The sequence below is a fragment of the Rousettus aegyptiacus genome, unplaced genomic scaffold, assembly GCF_014176215.1.
Source record: "Rousettus aegyptiacus isolate mRouAeg1 unplaced genomic scaffold, mRouAeg1.p scaffold_m13_p_6, whole genome shotgun sequence".
Lineage (NCBI taxonomy): Eukaryota > Metazoa > Chordata > Mammalia > Chiroptera > Pteropodidae > Rousettus > Rousettus aegyptiacus.
In genome coordinates this window covers 105,025,206-105,049,038 of record NW_023416309.1, presented here as the reverse complement: position 1 = coordinate 105,049,038, position 23,833 = coordinate 105,025,206, and the positions used below count along the sequence as shown (strand labels likewise).

At 36.5% G+C, this 23,833-nt stretch overlaps 1 protein-coding gene and 1 pseudogene across 8 annotated transcripts in view; one reads left to right on the top strand and one right to left on the bottom strand.

Annotated features, from left to right (window-relative positions):
• Positions 1 to 23,833, bottom strand: part of HELZ (helicase with zinc finger) — a 136,756-nt gene that overhangs the window by 45,946 nt on the left and 66,977 nt on the right. For all 8 annotated transcript variants that reach the window (XM_016129180.2, XM_016129187.2, XM_016129156.2 and 5 more), the window contains 6 exons: positions 18,813 to 18,991; positions 15,583 to 15,701; positions 14,446 to 14,591; positions 13,086 to 13,233; positions 6,785 to 6,968; positions 4,750 to 4,978 (listed from right to left, as the gene is read on the bottom strand). In XM_016129180.2, coding sequence (XP_015984666.2) covers positions 4,750 to 4,978; positions 6,785 to 6,968; positions 13,086 to 13,233; positions 14,446 to 14,591; positions 15,583 to 15,701; positions 18,813 to 18,991 — 1,005 coding nt within the window. The remainder of the gene's footprint in view (positions 1 to 4,749; positions 4,979 to 6,784; positions 6,969 to 13,085; positions 13,234 to 14,445; positions 14,592 to 15,582; positions 15,702 to 18,812; positions 18,992 to 23,833) is intronic.
• On the top strand, positions 15,982 to 16,100 carry LOC118604089 (annotated as a pseudogene).

Sequence of the window (23,833 nt, the reverse complement as noted above, 5' to 3'; positions counted from 1 at the left end):
ATTTTTAAATGACTATTATAAATATGCATACCTATCTTTAATATGAGGTTCAAACAATGTTTTTATTATGCTATAAGAGATATGTGATATGGATTCTTCCCAAGTTGGTATCCTTGTGTCTAGGTGGACAGCAGGAAATCAAGATGGCTTCAAAAAGCATAAATGAAAAGGTTTATATTATAAAAGTTAGTATATGAATGGGAATTGGGTTATTAATATATTCATAAAACTGCAGTTCAATTTCAAACTATGATTCTCTTACATATGCCTTCTACCATCTTTTCTAACTTTTTAAAAATAAGTTTAAAAAAATGGGTCCGGAAAAAATTTCAAGCCTATATGCCAACGATGGGAAAAGTAAAAATGCTACAAAATATTGTTATGTATTCCTGACAATTAGACATAAAGGCTAACAAGATAGTTATAGGAAGTGTATGTTGCTAAGAAATGCACACTAAAAGCTGCCCTTTATTTTTATTCTTAAGGATCTTCTAAAGGAATCAAGTCTTGATAGCTAAGGATTATCCTTAATATAGTACTCAGGATCTAAAATCCATAAACTTTGCCACGGTTTTAATTTAAAAAGCCACGACATTCAACTGTATGAATATCAACACAATTCTAACTGCTATATTCAAAAGAAAGTGTTTCAGTCTAACCGATAAAGTATCAGTTTCACAGAGTGGCATTTGGTATTTGTGTTAAACTTCAAGACACAGCTAAACAACAGGAGAGAATGGATCGCCTTTTACTCTAGCTCAGTTTTAATATCAATTTTTTATAACACATTTTCATTTTGAGCTTACATAGCCAAAGTGCTAGAACTTGCTATTTTAAAGCTACCCTTTTAAACCCTGTACCCAGTTCCTATACTGACCTCAACTGCCTAGCTGAAGTAACACCGAGTTAAGCAGAACCTTCAAACAACCTCACATTTAAGAAGCTAACAGCTGGGTGTCAGTCCCTGTCTATAAGATCCCAAGGATCTCAAAGAAGCGGGCTTTGAGCTAAGAACACCATTTTAGCAGTAACACTAAACACTTATTATAAATTAAGTTAAACTAGTCCTGAAAGTAACTTGAAATTTCCATTTTAAACCTCACTTGTCTTTTAATTATCCCATTGATAGCCAAATGGTCCAGAGCATGGATTCAAGAACGAGACTACTTGGGTTTTAGTTGTGGCTCATCATTTATTCAGGAGCTATGTCACTGCAGGTTAATTTCTTAACCTATCATTGTACCTCAGTTTTCTCACGTGTAAAAAAGGACATCGACAGTATTATTATAATTATAACTACTATTATTATTATACTCTATTATTAAAAGACTTTTATTTCTCACTTTTAAACTCTCAGAGAAATGTATCTTTTCTTTAAAATTATGTTTTAAAGCTCAAATTTTTCCTTTTTTCCCTCTTTGTGAAGACTCTTTCAAAGACTGGTCACACTGTCCTTGACCTTCCTAATGCTTAATGGAACACTACACATAGCATTATTAGGCATTCGTTTCTGGACTTAACTGGAAGATCGCCTGAAAATTTTAAGTATATTCAGAATGAGGATAAGAATTCACCACTCTATTTATTTAAAGGCTTCACCAGTTCTCAGTCTCTGCCATAAATGTTAACAAGTTTTTCTAGTAATGTTGGTTAGAGAACACAAGTGTATCTTTCTATTGCAATATAAGTATTTCAAAGGACAAAACCTTACTTTTAATCATTGCATGAACACAAATTTGCTTTTGTTTTTATGCTAAGCTTGCTTTTAGGATCACTGATAAAACACTGAAAACTCATTTGATGTCCTTAGGTGAAAGAGAGAGAGAAGATGTGAGCACATGTACACAGATACATACACGCACATCTCTACACACATGTGAAGGGTGTTTGTATCTCACTGAGTAAAGAGAAGGAGAGCTTGGGTTTTGAAGTCAATGTGACAGCTGTCTGAGTGAACCACTTAATAGCTATATGACCATGGGCAGTAATTTCAACTCTCTGAATCAGGCTGCCTATTTAAAATACCCACACTGCAGGGTTGTTGGGATGATGAACCAGGCTAAGTGTGCAAAACACTTAACCTAGCACCTGGCACACCCGGCCCAGAGAGTGCTGTCAGTAAACAACAGCTACTATATTATAGTTGTTGGTTTGATGAGTGGAGGAGGGGGAAGTTCACTACATTCATTTCAGGTTAATAAAAAAATTCTATTTAAAAATATTTTGTAACAAAAAGTTATATAACTGGTTGCTTTCTAACTGGCATAGTATACACAGTAATTATCGTGTGATCAATATTTGGTAATGCCATATTTGGTTTCTGTCTAACTGAATGGGGCGGGGGGGGGGGCGGGGGGGGGGCGGGGAGCCTGATTAGCTTAAACAACAAAAAATTCGCTCCATTATTGTAGTACCTAAAAATCACATTACATCCTCCAGGTTTACTTGTATTGTGAAATTAATTTCTAATGAATTTAGAAAGATTAAAACATAAATACCCATATGCCTTAAATATCAGCTTTTGAATTAGAGCCATAATTAAACTGTCTAAATAACATTTATAACATTCCCACAGCTATGTGTCACACGACTTTTTTCTCCCTACACCACATATTTACCACTCTCAAAATTTTTTCCTTACCTTATAAATTACTTTGCAGTCCCTGACATATCCCAGCTCAGTAGTAAGAAATAAGCAACCGGTACAGATGGCTCCAAGTTAAAAATTAGCCCTAGATAATTCTGACAGCATGACCTCAGGAAGAATCTTTCACCCATTTGCTTTGAGAAAGTTATAGTTTATGTCAGAGAAGGGGTGAAAAATACTGATCTCATAGAATTCACAGTAAAATATGACTTTATAGAAAGTAGTAATGGTTTTTTAAAAATATTCAAGTTAGTAAATGTTTGGAGTTACTTATAAGGAGAGTCCAAAACTAACATGGCTCAAGACTATTGTTATACCTATTTATTCCCCCAACAGTTGGGGTAGTTTTTAATACATTACATCCCACTTTATACATGTGTCTTAATCTATTAAGTTCTAATCAAACTGTATGTGTTCTCATATTTATCATATGATAAACAAACAAAAATGGTAAAATATCAAAGCAGTATTCTAACCAAATACACTTTCAATGAATAGTAAAGTAACTAAAATAAAATTCTGAGGAGGGAAGCCAAATTTATATTGTTTTATTCATTTCCAACTTGAAATATATTCCCTTCCCCAATTTTTTGTCATTAGTGACTAAAAATGAATGAAAATCTATTTTGAAATATGAAATTAAAGATATTTTACAACAGAATTGTTTAGCTATACATAAGTAAGTCATAAACCATTCCGTTTTTTTAAAGGTTATTTTTCATAATGTAACCATAAATTAAAATCTATTTGATTCCTTTAATGGTTTTCCCCTATAAAGGATATTAACTTCTCTGGGAATCTGAAACTCTAATACATGCAGCTTATTCTTAAAGGTCCCAAATCGTATTCCTCTCCATAGGATACCTTTTTCCTGCTGAAACAGGAAAACAGATAATAAAATGCTGCCATATCTATACTGTAACAGAAAACTTGGTTCAAAGAAGGCCACTTCCTAACAGTTCTGTCCATTTTAATTCTAAAACATTGAAAAGGCATATTCAGAACTGTCTACATGTCTTTCTATTATTCCGAACTCACTTTGACAGGGACTAGAATACTTTGAAAATTTTAAGTAATCTCGAGCATATTTCTTTCTTTTCCATAAAAGAGTAATGCAAATTTCTGGTCAACTGGTTTTCTGTCAATGTTAACATAGTTTTTCAATACTATGAAGGCAAAGTCTTATTTACTGGCTCGTACAGTTAAAATCCCTGTAATTGGTATAAATCAAAAGTGTGAAGAAAATATCTTACGTTGATATTTTAACAATGTTTTAATAGAAATAGTTCCTATGACTAGGATCTAAATAATACTAACAATGCTATCCAAAGACAAGTAACAACCATTTATAATCCCCACCCCCAATTTTAAGAGCCTCTGGATTAACCAGATATAAAGAGTTATTTACGGTGAGAAGCCTTGAGAGAAAATGAGTGAAAAAAATTCATGAAAAACAAGCCAAAACAATAATGAAAGAAATAAAATGAAATATCGACATAACATGTAGTTTGCATCAAAGATACACACAAACACAGAACCGCCTCAGGGCCCTTGCATTAGCTCTTCCTTCTTCATGGAGCGCTTTTACCCCACATATCTGCAAAGCTCCCTGACTCACTGTCAATGTTGGCTTTTCAGTGAGTGAGGTCTACTCTGACCACACTATGCGTAATCACAAACCAGCCCACCCCCACCCCATCACTCCTAAATCCCCTTAATGCTCTATTTCTTTCCATTAAACTTAACACGTGACACACTACATAATATTCTTTTTGTTTGTTGTCAGTTGTCTTCTCCTCTCCAATAAAATGTAAGCCGCACAGAGATTTTTGTTTATTTTGTTTATTGATATATTTTGAATGGCTTGAAGAGTGCTTAGAACATAGGAGGCACTCAGGAAATGCCTATTGAATGATAACTGAATGAATACACAATTATGTATATAATAGACTCGAAGTAATATATTTTTGTTTCTCATTGCATATCAGGTAAGACTAACTTGATTTTAATTAGCTAAGAGTTCATATAAATAAATGCACACACAGGGATGCAAATTACCCTACATTTTCCCCTTTAATGTCCGATCAGTAACACATAATTACCTGCATCTTCCAATAGAGCACAGAGCAATGGGATCACCCACCACGGCAACCAGGGATTGTGCTCTTGTGATGGCAGTATTGAGAAGTTTGTAGTTAGATAAAAAACCGTAATCTAAGTCCTCTGTGGAATCTTCCAGCAGTTGTTCTTTCTTTTTAATTGGTGTCTGTTTATGTTTACAAGTATGCCTTGTACGTACTGTGCTAAGAAACAAAACTCTGAATTGCTTTCCTATTGAAAAAATAAAAAATAAGAGACTTAAGATTGTTATTCTGAACGACTGACATAAAAGTATTTCATTTTTTTTTTTTTTAACGTTATTGCTAAATAACAGGTGTTGGCAAGGATGTGGTGAGATTGGAACCTGAGCACTGTCGGTGGGAATGTAAAATGGTATACAAAACGCTATGGAAAATAGTATGGCAGTTCCTCAAAAAATTAAACAGAGAATTAACCTATGATCCTGCAATTCAACTTCTGCGAATATACCCAAAAGAACTGAAAGCAGGGACTCGAACAGATATCTGTCTATCTGTGTCACAGCAGCATTATTCACAATAGCCAAAAGGTGACAGCAACACCAGCATCCATCAACGGATAGATGAACAGATAAACAAAAGGTAGTGATGTAAATTCAATAAAATGTTCAGCCCTTAAAAGGAAAAGAAATTCTGACACATGCTAGCTACAACCTGGATGAATCTTGAATGCATTATGCTAAGTGAAATAAGCCAGTCACAAACGGGTAAGTACTGTATCACCGTACTTACATGAGGTACCTAGAGTAGTCAAATTCCCACACAGCAAGTACAGTGGGGGTTGGCAGGGGCTGGGGGCAGGGGTGGAATGGGGCGTTACAGTTTAATGGGGACAGAGTTTCAGTTTTACAAGATGAAAAGAGCCGTGATGATGGCTGCGCCACAATGTGCATGCACTTAATGCCGCTGGCTGAGGCACTGTGTGTGTTTAGGAACACACAAAAATAATTAAGTGGTAAATTTTGTTTTTAAAAAATTTAATATTATTTCTGGAACCAACCTTAGTGATTATCTATTCCAAGGTCCCACTCAATACAAGGACCCACTTCTCACTGACCAAGGCAGACTCAGCTGATTCCCTAAGGAAGCCTTGTGCGACATTTTTAAATGCTCTTTCTCACAGTTAACACATCAAGTCCTGCATCCTATGACAGGTCTCCAAATATCTGAGTATAGTTTCAATGTCAGTCTTTAGTCTTCTCTTATCTCAGCCAAACAATCCTTCTTTCAGCCATTCCTGACTTCCGTACGGCAATTTCTAAACCATCAACTATCTCAGATCTCCTCTGGGTGCTTCCTAGTTTACCAGTAATATTCCTTCTAAAATGTACACCCAAATTCTGTGTGACCTGGACAGCACCTGGTATAACAGAGCTATTTTTCTCCTATAATTTAGAAATTGTTTACTCTTACTATTGTATTACTATTGTATATCACCATGAAACTTAAGATTGTACTGGGCTTTTTTAGCATTCACATCGTGTTGCTTCATATATTTATAAGTACAAATTTATAGCAACTAATTACACAATGACAATTTAAAAAGAGTTCTTGGTAACTATCCGTTCAGGAAAAGTCTATAGGTGAAAACAAGCAGATCTTGTTTAAAAATGCATTTAAACAGAACTTGTTTGATAGGTAGAAGTTTTTTCAAATCTTTATGAACAAACGACTCTTCAGATAGAGAGTAACAACCGCAGGTGTCGTATGCTCTGGTGATTTTAACTATGACACACAGACATCATGTGTGACATTTATACAATTACGATCATTAAAAAAGTTCATCTGTGCATATTTCTTTTATTTAGACCTAAAAATTTAATAGATATGTAAATGAGCTCTACCTTTAACTGCCAAATTTGGCACTGAAGAACTTGGTATAAAATGAATCCATAATTACTCGTCCAGAAGAAGAGAACTTGAGAATTATAAATCAAACGTGCATGCACATTGAGACATAAGCATCTGAGTAACTCAGCTCATTTCGATGAATGCTCACCTTGAACGTTTAGCACCCGTTCTACATTGACATCCGATAACCTCTTTTTTCGAAGTTCGGCGCGTATCCTAAACACCTGATCAGCATACGGAGTCACCACACCGATGCTGCCGTCGTCTAACTTCCCCCACGCTACTGGCCACTTCCTTCTTAACTCTTCCACACGTTCCACCACTTCGAAGACCTTTAAACGAACACACGCATACATATTAAAGTTAAACAAGTGTTTAGAGAAAAGAATATGGTAACGGAAATAGATGTATAAAGGATTCGATTTTAGCAGAAGTCATTTAAAAATTACCTCGAAACGGAAACAATGCTTTGCTGTTATGAACAGGGAGAATAAAATTTTTTTGGAACACAGTGAGAATAAAAATTTATTTGCCTTGTGAAAAACAGTAAAATTCTATAATAATGTACCCAGTGAAAACATGAAAATCGGAGACAATGTAACTGGCAACTGGCCCCCGCCCTTTACCCAGCCGCCATTCTTAAGTGAGGACTGGTTCCAGTTCCTGTGGAGGGACGGGGACGGGGATGGGCCCATAACACTGGCAACCCCACCCAGGGAAACAGGGAAGAAAGTCCCAACATTCCCAGTATTTCTCAGTCCGCTGTCTCTAGACTGGGCCGATGAAGCTAGCCAACGAACTAGAAGATTCCCAGAGTCAGTGTCACTGTCAAGTCTCAGCACGACGAGGCCCAGCACTGCCCCATACCCTCCCCCCACCGCCTCCATTAATACAACTAAGCGGAGCAGCCGACAGCTGGCATCGAACCACTGCTGGGACGAGGACAAATCTGGATGGCAACGCGGACTTTCGGAGTTCACGCCCTTCTCGTGGGACAAGTTCACCCGAGCCACTTCACCAACCCGCGATACAGCAACGCTGCATTTTACCCAACTGAACGTTTTAAACACCTTATTGAGCTGTTAGTGTAGCTCAATCCATTTTAATTCAATGAATTGATCAAACAGTTTCAATGTTCCGCACAGTGGGAAAAACGATGATTAATAAAAACAAGTTCCTTACCTGCTAAGAGATTACTGTATATTTAGAAAAGAAGTTCCTAATAAATATATACATAAGGTAAGCTCAACAGAGGGTCAGGCAAGAAACCAGAGAGGAAGGAGAATTTTTAAAATGTCTTTTAAATATATCATTTATTTCCTATTTGTTAATATCTATTTAAATTTATAATATTGAATACATTTAATAAAATTTAAGTTTTCCTTTCTTTCGAGAACTTCCAGATACAAATTCGATGAATGACAGAGGCTCAGACTACAGCCGACAACGTGCTATGGGGAAACAGCGGCAAGCGCATCGATGTGCAGACCACCCAAGCATTCTGGGGAGCAAACCGGGCTGAGGACATGGCGCCCTCGCGGTGAAGCACAAGAAAGGCGGGTCTGCGTCCACTGTGATAAGGAATAAGACACAGCGGTCTTGACCCACTTGGTTAGATACGGAGGTAGACGAAAGCTGGGGAGACACCCCTGCTGCCCCCCCACCGCATGCAAACAAAGAGTTCCTACAACTAAGCAACACATAACCGTTTCTCTGCTTCGTCTCTGTTCACACCCTTATATTCTAGGCAGCATAAAACTAATCAAAACACACAGACTTGGAATGGTTAAGGAGCTTGGGGAAACCTCTCTCCCAGACAGACATCTAATAAGCTGGTTGAATTAGAAGGTAGTCATTCAAAGTCTCTGGAGGTTCATAAAGAGCTTACAAGAAATTGAGAAGCGTTTACTGTATTCAGATTCTACAGAAACTCAAAGGAGAGTGGAAAGCTTGAGGCACTCAGACTAGGGACTGCACCCATCCCCCACAGCTCTGTCTACAGAAGGACTGTTTCAGCAGCCAAGGGACAGTTCCCGTCTCCCACAGCGACCTGGGGTGCGAGAGCTGTTCCAGGTAGTTTCGGCAGCTACTACCTGAACATGAGAACTCTCATCCTCTGCCTATGATGAGTAGTTAACAGCAGCTGGGTGGTGCCTCGTCCCCTACCCCCGTCGCCGGCTATGCAGGGAGGGTGTGAGTGGGACAGCAGGTGAAGAGAGCAGTGTCCCTTTCCCTCACAGACTGCACTGCAGGAGAGCTGAACCGGTGGCAGCCAAGGAACAGCTGCCATCTCCCCCGGCTTCTGAGGGCAGAAGACCTATTCCTGGTAGACTGAGCAGCCAGTGAGCATCAGCAGATTCCAAGCTCTGGGTTGCAGAAGATTTACAGTGGCTGGTGGCAACGGATGGATGGTAGCACCGGGATGGCCGCACGGGTTCCACACACGCACGTAACATGTTGAGCTCTTGGTTCATAGGGGTGATGTGGATGGGCCAGCCAGCAGGTGGCAAGGTCCACACCCTCCCAGAGTAACTGCTCCCTAAGTTCCGACCAGGAGAGGGTCAGAGTACGCCTCACAACCTGGCAACACTCTGCCTCTGTCAAGGGGCCACTCCAACTGGATCACACCATGGAGCTATCTATGCCTCAGAAAGGTGAAAAGTAAATAGCTGAAGCAAAAAATTCACTATGGAGCCTCAAAGCGGATTTGAAACTGGCAGAAGAATGAATCAGCAAACGTGAAGATAGATAAGAAATTATGCAATCTGAAGAAGAGAGAAAAAAGACTTAGAGAAATGTGGAATCCCATTAAGCTCATCAACACATATATGAGGACCAAAAGAAGAGAGAGAAAGGAGAAGAAAAATATTCAAACAAATAATGGCTAAAACTGTTGCAAATCTGAGAAAAATATGAATCTACACATCAAGCTCAGTGAAATTCAAGTAAAATAACTGCAAGGAGATCCACACCCAGACACATTATAATCAACATGCTGGAAGTCAAAGACAAAAATTAAACCTTAAAACAAGTTTTCACTTCTGAAGGAAGTAAAACAAGTTATCACTTCTGAAGGAAGCCCAGTAAGATTAACAGATGAGCTCTCAACAGAAACAATGAAGGCAACAAAGTAGTAGGAAAGCATATTTCAACATGCTGAAAGAAATAACCATCATCAAATATCCAGCAAAACTCCCTTTCCAAAATTCCTTCCTAGCAGACCCGCCCTAAAAGAAATACTAAAGGAAGTTCTTTAGGCTGAAAGCAAGTAACACCAGATAGTAATTCAAATCCACACAAAGCACACTGCTAACAGGAATTATGTGGCTAATTAAGACAGTATAACCATATTTCTTCTCCCTTCTCCTCTTAACTCATTCAAATAACATTGCATAAAACAACATGTACATAATTATATTGTTAGGTCACTGCATACAGAAATGTAATATATTAGACTATAAGAGCACAAAGAAGGTGAGTAAAAATTGACACCAGATGGTAACTCAAATGAGTCCACAGAAGGGAAGAGAACCAGAAATAGTAAATAAGGTTAATACAGCAAACTCTCTGAATATGTACTTGACCCCCTTCCTTCTCTCAGAATCTTTAAAAGACATTAAACCATTAAACTTATATAACAATGTATTATTGTCATATATACAGGTATAATATGAGAAACAACAATAGTACAAAAATTAGGAAAGAGGGAATAGAGAAATGTAGTTCATTCTATGTCATTACAATTAAATTAGTTTAAATCTGAGGTTGATTCTGGTAAGTTAAGGTGTATACTGTAAGCTCTAGAGAAACCACTAAGAAAACAACTCAAAAAATGTAGTCAATAAATAAATTAAAATGTGAGACTAGAAAAATGCACTTAATGCAAACAGTGGTGGTAAAGGAGAAACAAAGGGTCAAAAACCATGAGACACAGAAAACAAAAACCAAAAGACAGAGGTAAATCCAAACATATCAATAACAACATTAAAAGTGAATGAATTAAGCAATTCACAACAAAAGGTAGTTATTTTCAGACTAGATTTAAAATAAAAACAAAAACACAATACAATGACACAGTCTACAGAAAATACCCTTTAGATTCAAAGGTACAAATAAGATGAAAGTAAAAGAATGAAAAAATATTCCATGCAAACAGCAACCGTAAGTTCAGCTGAAGTGGCTATACTAGTATCAGACAAATCAACTTTAAACTTCACCCTCCCCCCAAAAAAGTTGCCAGAGATAAAGGACATTTTACAATGATTAAAAAGGTCAATCCACCAGGAAGACGTGAGAATTGTAAATATATATGACAACTAACTACCGAGTGCCAGTTCATCTGAGGCAAAAGACACATTCTGTACGCCGCAGGTTCCATCAAACCTGCCGGAGTCACATTTTCGTGTCTGTACAACTCGGCCTCCCTCTCACCTACACTTATCTTACAGTTAACTGTTTCCACCGCGTCTCTCTTCAGACTGAATTTCTCAAGGTTAAGAATCATGTCTTGGTGCTTAGTCCTTAAATTCTGCTTTTTTCCCCTCAACAGGGCATTATTATTGAGGTCATTCCATTATTGTGGCATATCAGTTTTGTCAGAATCAAGAAAAAAAAAAAAGGATGAACTTTCTCACTTAGTTTCAATCTACCATTTTAAGTATGTGAAAGAAGATACAAGTTTAGGCAATAAACATGATATAAAATTACAAAATGTTCTCTATATAAAGGACAGTTACATATAGCAAAAATGCTGTTAGTATTCTTTAATTTTACTTTTAATTCTATCTTGTTTTAAGTTCTTGTGATTGTGAAGCCTGTGTGAAATTAGATCATTTTCATAATAACGAACTCTAACCCACTCTCAAATATCATAATGTCCTCCTAAATTTTAATCGGTGCCTTTATAAAAATAGAAAGCTCTTTTTTCTCCTATTGATGTAACTGGTGCCACTCGCTCTGCTTGCTTTAAAACACAAAATCCATCTGAGTTTCATCTACGAGTGATACACTCTCAGGAAAAGTCCAGGGCTTCTAAAAATATTTTACTGCCCAAATATGCCTACCTTGGTATTCAAAACTTTGAAAATTTTGCCTATAAACCCAAGACGTTCTATTCCAAGCCCAAACAATACCCATACCCTCTCTATCAACTCCAGTAAACAAGGGCCAGTTTTCGTCCCCTTGCAGAGAGAGCCCTGGGGTGAAGTCACAGTTTTGACTACAATAACTCATGGGGCTGAAGAAAAAGCAACTGAACAACCATGTTCCAGTTGTAAAGTTCAACGTGGCTTCGAATTTCTCTAAAGCTACATGTGTGATATTTAAAGGTCACACAAATCTTATCTTTGTGTGTTTTAAATATGAAAACTATTTCTTCCAAAAAATTTTTAAATAAAATTGACAATCCAGAAGATGCATCCTATTTGTCCTATAGCTAGCAGGTGTCTGGGAAACACATCACGTCACCATGAAGGAACGAGTGGCCCAGGCTGAGACGCTGAGCCTCTGGCAAACATCAGTCCTGCCTCGGGATCACGGTTTGGGCTCAGCTCTGACCCCTGGTGTCACAGCAGGACTGCAGGCCTGCCTCTGCCTGTCAGCACTCTCACCCTTACCAGGTGGCTGGTTTCTAACCTGAGTGTAAAAGCAATAAAGGAGACCCTAGTTATTTGTCAATATTTCACACATTTAAAGAAAAGTTGACCTATTCTTCAAATTAAATGGCACAGACGAACTAAAATGTCAAGTTCCTTTGCTTTTGCTAGGATTTTATCAAGTGAGCACTAACTACCGATTTTCTTGTACTGACTTCTAACTATAGCCCTCTGATCAATTTTTAAAAGGAAAGATGAATTACTATTACATAATAAAAGCCATCTCTTTGAAAATAAGATGAGCCAAGTATGGGACTCAAGAAACAAAGGAAGATGGCTATTGTAGATCGAGAACTGTTCCCCAGTGCCCAACCACGCACAACACCCCCCCACCCTCCATCCTCTGGGTTTCCTCAAGTCCGAAACTCTACTCACTGTAATGGCCAGAACTTAATTGAAGGGTCTCTGGCCTGCTGGCCCCTAAAGACTTCACTGGGTTTTTGTCTGCTGCCGGATCTGACACCTCATTTGAGCATGCACTATAAAATGTCATCATAGTCTATTTCAGAAGGCTAATGATAATAATCTCTTTGAAAATAATATTGGCTTTTAAGTGGAGTTATATATTTTGTATTTTATCAAAGGACAAAATGTAAACCAAAGTTTTTGTTTCCCACAGGAGATATATCTTAACAAATCAATGTTATACAAGAAAAAATAAACTTTACATACTATTTTCATGTAAACGAAATCAACACACAATTAAGATGTCGACCCAAAATTTTAAATAAATGCTCAATAAGACCAGACTACGTAACTGTGAACTGTTAATAATTTGCAAAAGAACTAAGGTACCTCTGCGTTATTATAAAAAGCTGTGCTATTTTTCTCTTGTACATCTTCCCCTCGTGCTGTAAAGAAAGTTAGTGGGTAGAAATCCTTGTGTGCCGGCTGCTTTCCACTGGCCATCAGTTTGCCCTCATAGAAGAGCTCGGAGGTGTAACTGCAGAAAAAGACCAAGATAAATAAATAAAGAGTAATCTAGCATCGAAATTAAATTTACCCATCAGAAAAAGAAAAACTAGTTAACTATAATTATGTTACTTTATGTCCATGATTAATTTTAATCCAAACCCCTAATACTAATGTGGCCAAGATTTTCTCCAAAATTAACTACAGCAATAAGAACAGAGCAGGCTCCTGGTATACCGTTGCTAAACAGAATTATTTAGGTAAAGGTCAAGCCAGAATACGGGAAGAAAAGGAAGACATGATGACAGTTCAATCCTAGATGAGCATCTTGCTCTATCAGGTAATGTGTGCTAGCTAGTATATTTTCCTGGTAACACATGTTTACTTATGTGGATCATATACATGCAAACACAAAGATACACAGACATCGAAACAACACACACACTGTCTTCAACTGTAAAACGAATACTCTTTACTAATGAAGATACCATCTAGTACTCAGTTCATCACTGACTCCAGCAAATAATTTGCAACAATAAAAAAGAAATCATATTTTGAGCTATCAATAAATGTCATAGTTAAACCTTTTTTTAATATCTATCATACTGCTTCCAGAGAAACCTAAACATGGTTTCTGCATGCTTAACATAATCACCATTATTAAATTACACTAAACTTTAAAAAATTCTAAGTTTTTCGTGGGGACAGTGCCCGGAAGGAGCACAAAGGGCTCCCCAGAGTGCCAGCAACATGGGAGTGTTTGGCTCGTGACTATTCATTGAGCTGTCACTTTCGATATTTTTACTTTTATGGATACCTACTATATTTAATAAACTTTTAAAAACTTTATTACTGTTTCATGGCTTTCCATCCTTCTCTTCCTCCCTTCCATCCTTTCTTTTAAAACAGATTCCTTATATAACACAGCAAGACACAATAAGCAAACCATTATGTGGTTTGTCAATTTACTTGTTTATTACATCATGTAGTTTCACATATATATTATATATTCAGTCACAGGAAAATATGTCATAGCTAGCAGAAGCTAAAATTTTAGTTGCCCAAAGTGCCCTATTTTGTGAAAAATTGCAGCTCTGACTTCTGAAGTGTTCTTCTTTTATAGATACAAAATTAAACATAATTTGCACCACTAGAGAGACACCGTAAAACTGCTGAAAATAATCTGTCCCTAGTAACACTGCTGTCCTAAGTTCCTTCCACAGAGAGGGCAGTTCACACCTACTTGATGATAGCTTCATGGGAGCGGTAGTTTTCACACAGCAGGATCCTACATGGAAACTCGGCAGGGTAATGCTCATAGAGTCGATCAAGTAATGAAACATGAAGGTTTCTCTCCCTGGCAAACTCGCTGTAAACAAAAGGACTGAGCTGTAACAGACAAACACACAGAGAAAATTTAACTAAATATACAAATAGTATTTTTTAACCTACTAACAAAAAAAAAAAATCCACCATGCTGAAATTTCTGATGTACTCAACTTCAACATGCTGAATGCTGAAGAAGCAGAATCAAAAATATTTACTATGAACAATTCCATTACTATAAAGAACTAGGCTAAAATTTCTAACTTTTCATTTCGATACACCAACACTGACCTAGAGTTTCTACACACAGGTTAGTAAAGGGCTCCCTCAGCATAATGACCACTATGAATTCAGTAATCTCAGGACTGCAACCCACTGCATCACGGGAGGAGTCCACCTGTTCTTTCGGTGAAACTGATGGCCTATTTAAAATGTTGAGCTGGCAGGGTATTTAGTGTATAAATGAAGTTTTTTTAATAATTAGCAAAATAACCCTCTTTATCTCATAAAATATAAGGAGCCACTATAGATCATACCTCAGCCTGTTAAAGAACAAAATTAAACTACTTTTAGCAAAGAAACTATGTTCAACTCTTTCCTACATGTCCTGATGGCTACAGTATTATAAGGGTTCAAACTTCATCAACTGTGGCAGAAGAGACATGTAAATAGAAATTTTAATGGAAAAATTATATTTCCCTTTCTTACATAGGTATGCAAATGCATAAGATCAGACATGTTCTTTGAGACTTTGACCATTATTTTTAATAAAGCACTTTGTTTCTTAAGGTAGTAAAAAATTAACCCTTCAGGAAAACGAATGTTGGGACAGGAACCAGCAAACTGTAGAAAGGACAATTTAAATTTGCTTTATAAAGAAAAGTAATTTCCTTCAGAAATACCAGTATTTTTCACTATTAGTATAGAAATATATTTAAAGTACTTAAACTACGCTATGTGGCAGAATTTCGTAAGATGTTTTAGAAAACAGAATATTAAACATCAAAATATAATTCCAAATTCCTTTCAGTATGATGACTCAGAAGGCACTTACCTGCATGTGGTCACCAGCCAAGACAATCCGCGTATTTTTAGTTGCTAATGCTAGAGGCATAATGGTTTCACACTCCATGGCCTGGGCAGCTTCATCTAATAGAATGTGCGTAAAAAACCCTACAAAGTACAGTATAAACACAGTAAAGCATATTACAGCAGCAATAAAGGTTGGAATGTTTTTTTTTTCTTTTCTGCTAAGAGTTTAGTGTACTAATTTAAGAGGTGTGAATACTTTTAATGCCAATCCTCAATTTAGAAAATCGTCAATTTAAATCACTTTTTTAAAACCTAGAGGTTAAAAGGAGTAACTGTTTTACTCAATAATAGATACATAAATGACATCTGGTGCTAAAGGCCCTGAGACTAACAGCTGAATCGGTATATTTAAAAATATTTTGTCTACGGCCACGCCACCCTGAACGTGCCTGATCTCATCTGATCTCAGAAGCTAAACAGGGTCAGGCCTGGTTAGTACTTGGATGGGCGACCACCTAGGAAGACCAGGTGCTGTAGGAGTTTAAAAAAAAAAAAAAAAGAAAAATATTTTAAAAGTACAAGACAATAGATTTTCACCAAAAAGAAGGGCTGGCAACTAAACACTGATGGGCCCCAAGTCCTTTCACTATTTATTTGGTTAAATATCAAAAATAAAACAATGGTAACTTGAACCTAAACATGAATATAAGAAAATAAAAAAATCATACTCGAAATCTAATATAAAGGAGAAATTGTAATCTAACTTTGAAACCAAGTTATCTATTAGCAAATTCTTTCATTTGATTAGTTAGGTTTATTTTGTGTGTGTGTATTATACATATTATATTTTATATATTATATATGTGTGTATTATATATATATATAATTTATTATATATATATAATACACACACACATACACACACACACACAACTTTTTTTAGTCTAAGATCATACCCTGGCTGAAAAGAAAATCACTACTCTGCAAAAAATGACTAATAATAAATGTCAAAAATGTACATTATCGAATGTCCTCGAGATGTAAACATCTAGAGCAGGAGGCATCCCACATCTCGGCTACTGTTGCCACTCACACTGGGGCACAGGGACCTGGGTACAGAATGGAGGAAAAGTCCCTTGGCTCCTGAATGGGGGAAAGAGGCAAAAATCTCCTTGCTGTCTCAATGTGAAGAAGGAAAAAGCTGTCCCCTGCTGCCAATTCACCATAGTAGGAAGAAGAGGGGTCTCTTTTAACTAACCTAGCATAGAACACAAAACAGTTTCTCAGCAGAATGATGAGTTATAAAACTCGGAGTTAATCGGCTTGCAGTGAGTTAGCCCAAGAACCTAACCTCTATTTCTATCCCTATTTCTATCCCTATTTCTAACAAGTTCCAAACGATCAGTTTATACCACTTTCTAATACAACCTGTTTTTAGATTAAAACTCTAAATCTTCCTGACTGGCAATAATAAACCTCATCATCACCCATTCAAACAAATGGTTGAACGAACAAATATTAATGACTGTTGTCTATTTACCGACAATAGTTATTAATACTTGTGGCCCAAGCATGATATGGACACATGCATTTTTCTCCCACTGAGAATTTGTATTTTTGTTCTCCGAGACTAATTAAGGAAGATGATTATATAAACATAGGATTAAATTGTAAGGAAAATACGAAGTCTAGTGAAAAAAATCTGTTTTCATTAGATAACATTTTAATTAAATAGAGCTAGGCTTGAATCAGGAACTGGATAAACCATGAAATTATTATAGCTATTGCTCAAGCTAGTAAAGGTAACTTGAATTAATCAAACCGATTTAGCCTGAGCCTTGGTTTTCTTATCTGTAAAATAACCCTCTGCAGGGATGATATGCAAATTAAATGAAATGAAGTATATAAACAATGCCCAGAACAAAACACACAGTTGACTTCTAATAAGCATTCTTCCATAGTTGCTCTTCGAAGCCATTCTTTACTCTCTCAGGAAACTATACTGTTTAGGGGGGTTGGGTATTTAAGTAGCAAATATGCAGAGTGTAATCATAAAGTAATGAGACTGATTGTTAAATAAACATACCAAAATTTACATTTCAAATAAGTGTTGTTCCATTCAAAGAAGTCAGTTGGGAGTAAATACAACTCATTCCGATGGTGCAGTCACTGTTCAAAACATTTTTGAAACTCTGCTTTTGTAAGGGCCCTCACCAGCTAGCTAGAAGCTGCATGCACAAGAAAATAAGTCTCATTACTGAAAGGCATGGCACGCTCTCTCTCTCTCTCTCTCTTTTTTAACCCTAATGGTATTGCCCAGTTTGATCTCCTACATATTTACCAGTCTCAGACATAAATGTCACAGAAAGATTTTGAAGCTTTTCTAAAATGACATCTACCCTCAAAAAAAGAAAGTTTGGCCACCGTTCATTAAGATAAAAAGAGGTTTATCAAGGGCCTCCAGGTGCCTATATCCTGGGCTAGGTGCCAGGAATACAAGGGGAAAAGAACAGTCTCTACCTTCCAGGATGTTCAAAAGAATTTGTCACTGGCTCTGAAAGCAAGTCCCATAGGAGAGAGCAAAAAAGTGTTGAGCAACATCAGCAATTATATGGCAGCAATAAATGCTTTCCAAAGCATCACCTTAAAGTGATACCACCGCTTTTTAAGTTCTGCCATATTATCAGAACTTCTCACCTTATATTTATACTTGATAATAGTTTGATTTTACGTGGTTCCTGTACTTAAATAATCTTAATAGCAAGTAAATAAAAAGCTATCATGATTGTTGTTTCTACACTGTGCAACACAAAAACAAGACAATTACAACAAAAAGTTGAGAAAATTGTAAAAACCACTAACAATGTCTAAATTTGAATTTTTCACATGATCAATAGTAAATATACATCGGCTGACCAATCAGAGAACAAACAGAGTAGCAATCATTAAAATGTCTAAACTAGGAGTTAATTTTTTTTTGTAAAGAGCCAAACATGTTTTAGGTTTGTTGACCAAACAATCTCTTTCACAACTATTCAACTAAGCTGTTGAAGCATAAAAGCATCTACAGGTAATAAACAGGTAAATAAATGGGCATGAATGTGTTCCATTCAATAAAATTTTATTTCCAAAAACAGACAGCAGGCCAGACTTGGCCCACAGGCTATATAGTCTGCCAACCCCTGGTCTAAATGGAATGCAGAAGCTCTAAGCATTCAGAGGCCCCCCTGTCTGTGTCTGGAGTCGGCATACCAGGTTCAAGGTCCAACTGACAGAGGTACTGGGAAGTATTCAACGTAACAACAACCACTCGGTGCTTAAGAATATCTTCTTTCTGTGGCATCTGAAAGGTGGAATGTGCGCTTGAGATCAAACAGTACTGATGCACAACTGGGTGAACAGTCTTTACCCAGCGATTTCTGAAATATACCCTATAAAAGAAGACAACATTTCCTATTTATATTTATTAATATTTTACCAGTACCTGATTATCAAAATATCGACATTATTATTTTAGACTACAAGATGTGGAAGTTAACGAATAAATCTGATAACTGTTAACATTCTACTAGATTAGAATTTAACAAACAACCGTGACTTCCCCCACCAAAAGAGATTCAAACAGAAAGCAGATGCACTACCATAAAATAAATATCTAATAATTTTCATGTTCGGATTGATCTCACAATAGAATGACACCAAATACTTTCATAAGCATTACAATTTAAGTTCAAAGTATTCCCATTTGGGAAGTTTTTTCTAGAAAATTCTCACAAAAATATATTTAATTTCTATTTTAATTATGCTAATAGTGAACTGCATATTTAAAATAAAAATTAAAAAATTGTTTGCAGTTCACTTTAGAATATATTCTTACACCTATCTTTAAATAGACCTCTATCTAAGGTTCTAGAAATTTAAAAATAAATATAAATTTTGGACAATCAGAAAATCTTAAGAAATTGGATATCTTCCATTAATTGCAAAAGAAAAATATTAGTAGGCTTCATGCAAGAGATCACTAAGACAGTCGAGAAACAAGCTATCCATCTATCCACCCTCCCACACATCTCTAATCGACCCATGTAACAAAATCTTCTGGGTGTCTACTCTGCTCCAGCAGAGGCAAATCACATGGACTGCACGTTTTCCTAAAGGCTTTAGATTTACTATGATTTTAATGGAAAACCATCAGAGTTTTCTCACAGAGCAGTCACATGGTAAACATGACTTATGTTGTTAAAGGACCACTTTGTTTCTCTTGTTTGGCAGAGTGACAGTGGCATGTTGGTAAATGTTGAGCCTTGGGGTGGAGGTAGAGGATTTGTAGTGTTTGCTGATTTCTATGGCATAAAACCTACTACAGTCAATTTCAAGTTACCAACATGATGTTGCTGAACATGTACTTGGGAAGACATGCAAATGGTTGGCTCTCACAAGCCAGTACGAGCTGGCTGCTGCAACACCCGCTGGTTGGAACAGAGGGAGGAGCAGGGTACGAGAGCAAGAAGCCCAGTTAGGAGGTTGTTGTAAGGGTTTGGACAAGAAAAGATAATAGGATGGTAACAGTAGAGATGTGAAAATGGTCAGATTCACTATACACTTTGAGAGCAATGCTGACAGGATTTACTGATGAACTAGATGTGGAATTTAAGAGAAAGGATGATTCCAAGCCTTTGAAGATAGATGAATGCCACTAGAATTTACAAAGGTGGTAAAAAAAAAAAAGGGAACAAATCTGGGGTGGGAATTGAGAATGCAGTTTTAGACATATTTGAATAAACATCAAAGTGGAGATACCCAATAAAGAGAGAATGCCCAGAACAAGAAATATACAAATGGAATAATATTTCAACCTTAAGCCTAGACGAGATTACCTGGAGAATAAATGTAGATAGAAAAGAAACTAGCTGGCAGAATGGCTGATGGACCACGACAACATTTAGAGGCAGGAAAAGGAGAGGGAGACGGTGAAGGAGCAGGGAGTGACACAGGAAAGAGCTTAAGAGGGTGTGGGGGTGCAACCAAGGGAAAGGAACTTGGTGTCACTACATCACGTGGACATTTTTCTAGGCCCGTCAAGTTACTTATTAACAGCACCCAGTTCTGTGGCCCCTCCCTCCTTGAAACACTGTCTTCTCTCAGCTTCCGTGACTCAGCCTTCCCCTGCTTTCCGTCTACCTCTGTGGGGTTAGGGTTCTCCAAGGCTTAAGACTTCGCCCTCTCTTTGTTCAAGTTCTTTTCTCTCCCCTGACAGTCTCATCCAGGCTCGTGGCTTCACATGCCACCATTACCCTAATGACGCACACATTTTCCTCTCTCCAGCCACGACCTCACCTCTGAGCTCCAGGATGCGTATCTAACTCTTCATTTGGCATCTATCTCCTCTAAGATGTTTCAAAGGCAGCTCAAATGTAAAGTGCACAAAAACTAATCTCAGATCTTCTAAAATGTGTTGTAATCTTCTGCTAAACACTTAAAACTGGCTGTCTTCTTTTAAGCAAAGCAAAAAGAAAAAACGTATATCACAAATATTCCTAAATATAAATTATGATAGAGGAAGGTAAAGAAATGTATTTTAAAATATTATTATAAAAGCAAGGACTGTAAACTTGGTGAAAGAACCAATATCACTTCTAAAAGATACAAAAATTTTAAACATGTTATCTTATGGCCATGCTACCCTGAATAAGCCTGATCTTGTCTGATCTCAGACGGTGAGCAGGGTCTGGTTAGTACTTGGATGGGAGACGATCTAGAAACGACCAGGTGCTGTAGGTGCAAGCAAATAAATAAATAAATAAAAAGACAGACAGACAGACAGACAGACGGATAGATAGATAGACAGATAGATATAGATGAATGAATGAATGAATGAATGAATGAAGGATTGTGAGCTGACAAGGTCCTTGCAATCTGTGAGGTCAACCAAGGGCTGCCTCGCCTAAAAATAAAGACATAAATAATAAATAAAATTTTAAGCATGTTTTAGGAGTTAAAAAATGTTAATTATATCAGCAAAGCTGAATTTACTTTTAAATATATGAAAAAACTCATTTTACAAACTATCGGAAAAAATCATTTACAAATTATAATTCCATTAATATTAACTACTGTATGTGTATTTAAGCATATAAATTACTAGAAATTAACTCCAAAATGTTAGTAGTATTAACTATGGCTGATGAGATTATAATTTTTATTTTCTTCTTTGTACTTTTCTATATTTTCCATATTTTCTTATATAAACATGTCATTGTAAAATTGAAAAAGTGATTTAAGTTATTTATTAAATCTGACTCCAAGCACTGCTTCTTCCTCAAAGAAAAAACAGAAATTGAAATTCTAAGTCTCACTACTAACTTTTTAGTAATCAACCTTGGAAAGCTACCTCAAGTTGAAGCTAGTAAGAATAAAAAGTTTGATCATTCGATCTATGCTTCCTTAAAAGTGTAATATTCTAGTGCTGACTTCAAAAAGATTTAAATACTTTTCGGCACTTTAGTTTTGTGCAACTTTTCAGGCAGACACTATCTATAAGATTATTCAAAACACATCCAAGAACATCTCCAAAACTGGACACTTTCAAGCTCGAAGTATAAAATGTAAATGACACCAACTAAGCAATTTACATATTTCCAGAAACAAACCCATCCGCATATCTCATAGGAAGTATAATGACACTTAGCATGAGACTGACTGGTAATATAACATTTTAATTCACTTAAGTTTTACCCATGTATTGAATTCATATGCCAAAAACTCCAACAAAAATGTTGTTACTTATGATACTACACAATCAGAAAGACATAATCCCAGAGGAAAATGTTTCTTTAAATATCTATATAAAACAAATAACTGCTTTATATAGTTGCCAGAACACAGTAAATACGCACGTTCTCCATAGATAATCTTTATCTACTAAGTGCCAGATACTAATCTTCAGAACCATACACAGAAACTGGGTTTTCCTCTCTATTCCATTTTAAAATAGTCTAATTCTAAGAAATAAATAAAAACTGAAACTAAATGTAATCTAAAATGATTTCTACAACCTCCAACTCCAAATATTTGACGCTTGACTCCTGGTATCTAATACAATTTTATACACTTTAATCATAAGTAGGCATATTTAAACATATTTACGGTATTAACTATGTAATGTTTATGACTATTTTCACACTTTATCGCATTTACCAGAACCCACTCTAACCTACACTGTGAAGAAGGCAAAGTCCTCCTCAGTCTTACTCCAGAGACACCACACTCCCTGGGTCACACACAGACACTTAGTGCCCTCTTGTGTTCCTTCCCTGGCATCCTAGGACAACTCTCCCTAGAGGGCACAGCCATTCCCATCTTCTCCATGCCATCTCCCAAGCCTCCCAAGTTTATTGTCCATAGAAAAAATTATAAATCAATCTGAGCTAATGTGATAATAGATGGTGCTAATAAATCCTAAGACTTCAATGCATTAATCTTTGTAGGAAATACATTCACAAGTTAACGCCTTTCCCAAAGAGAAAAACTGCTGTGAAAATGTAGAGCCACACACACAAAAAAAACATTTGGGGAAGTCAAGCTTTTTCTTATTCTATTTACTAAATGAAATAACATAAAATCTGTATTTAAATATATGTAAATATTTTTCCATCTTGACTGAACCACTCCTGCAATTTGTGGAGAGGTGAGATTTTCAACCAGAGGACAAGTTTCTGTATTTGGGCCACTACAACTATACATATACCTTGATAGAACACAACTTCTTATTCTACATATTCAGATGCACTACATGTGAAATTATAACCCCTAAAACATAATTTTACCTGGGAAAGCTAAGCATAATGTTAGTCAAATGATGGATTTTAATGTTTAACAACAATAGCTTTACTGCCCCGAATGTCAAATGACCTATGCTAGGTTGACCAAGACTTGAAGAGCCTTTACTTCCACCATGGTTATTGAGACTGCTAAATACACCATGGTTATTGAGACTGCTATGATTCCTACATAACACACACACACACACACACACAAACACACATACACATGCTCAGTAAAGCAAACAAAACAACTATCTCCATTAAAGTAAGAACACTCATAGCAAAAATGCTACTAGCTTTTCAATTTTCACTTAGGAGCTAAAAGCGATTAAAAAAAACCTGAAGCAAACTAGTTATCGATAAATTTATCCACTGGCAAATACCACCTTTTCATTTATAGTGATTGTACACATGTGATATTTTCTTATTAAGTGCAACTAAATTCTACAG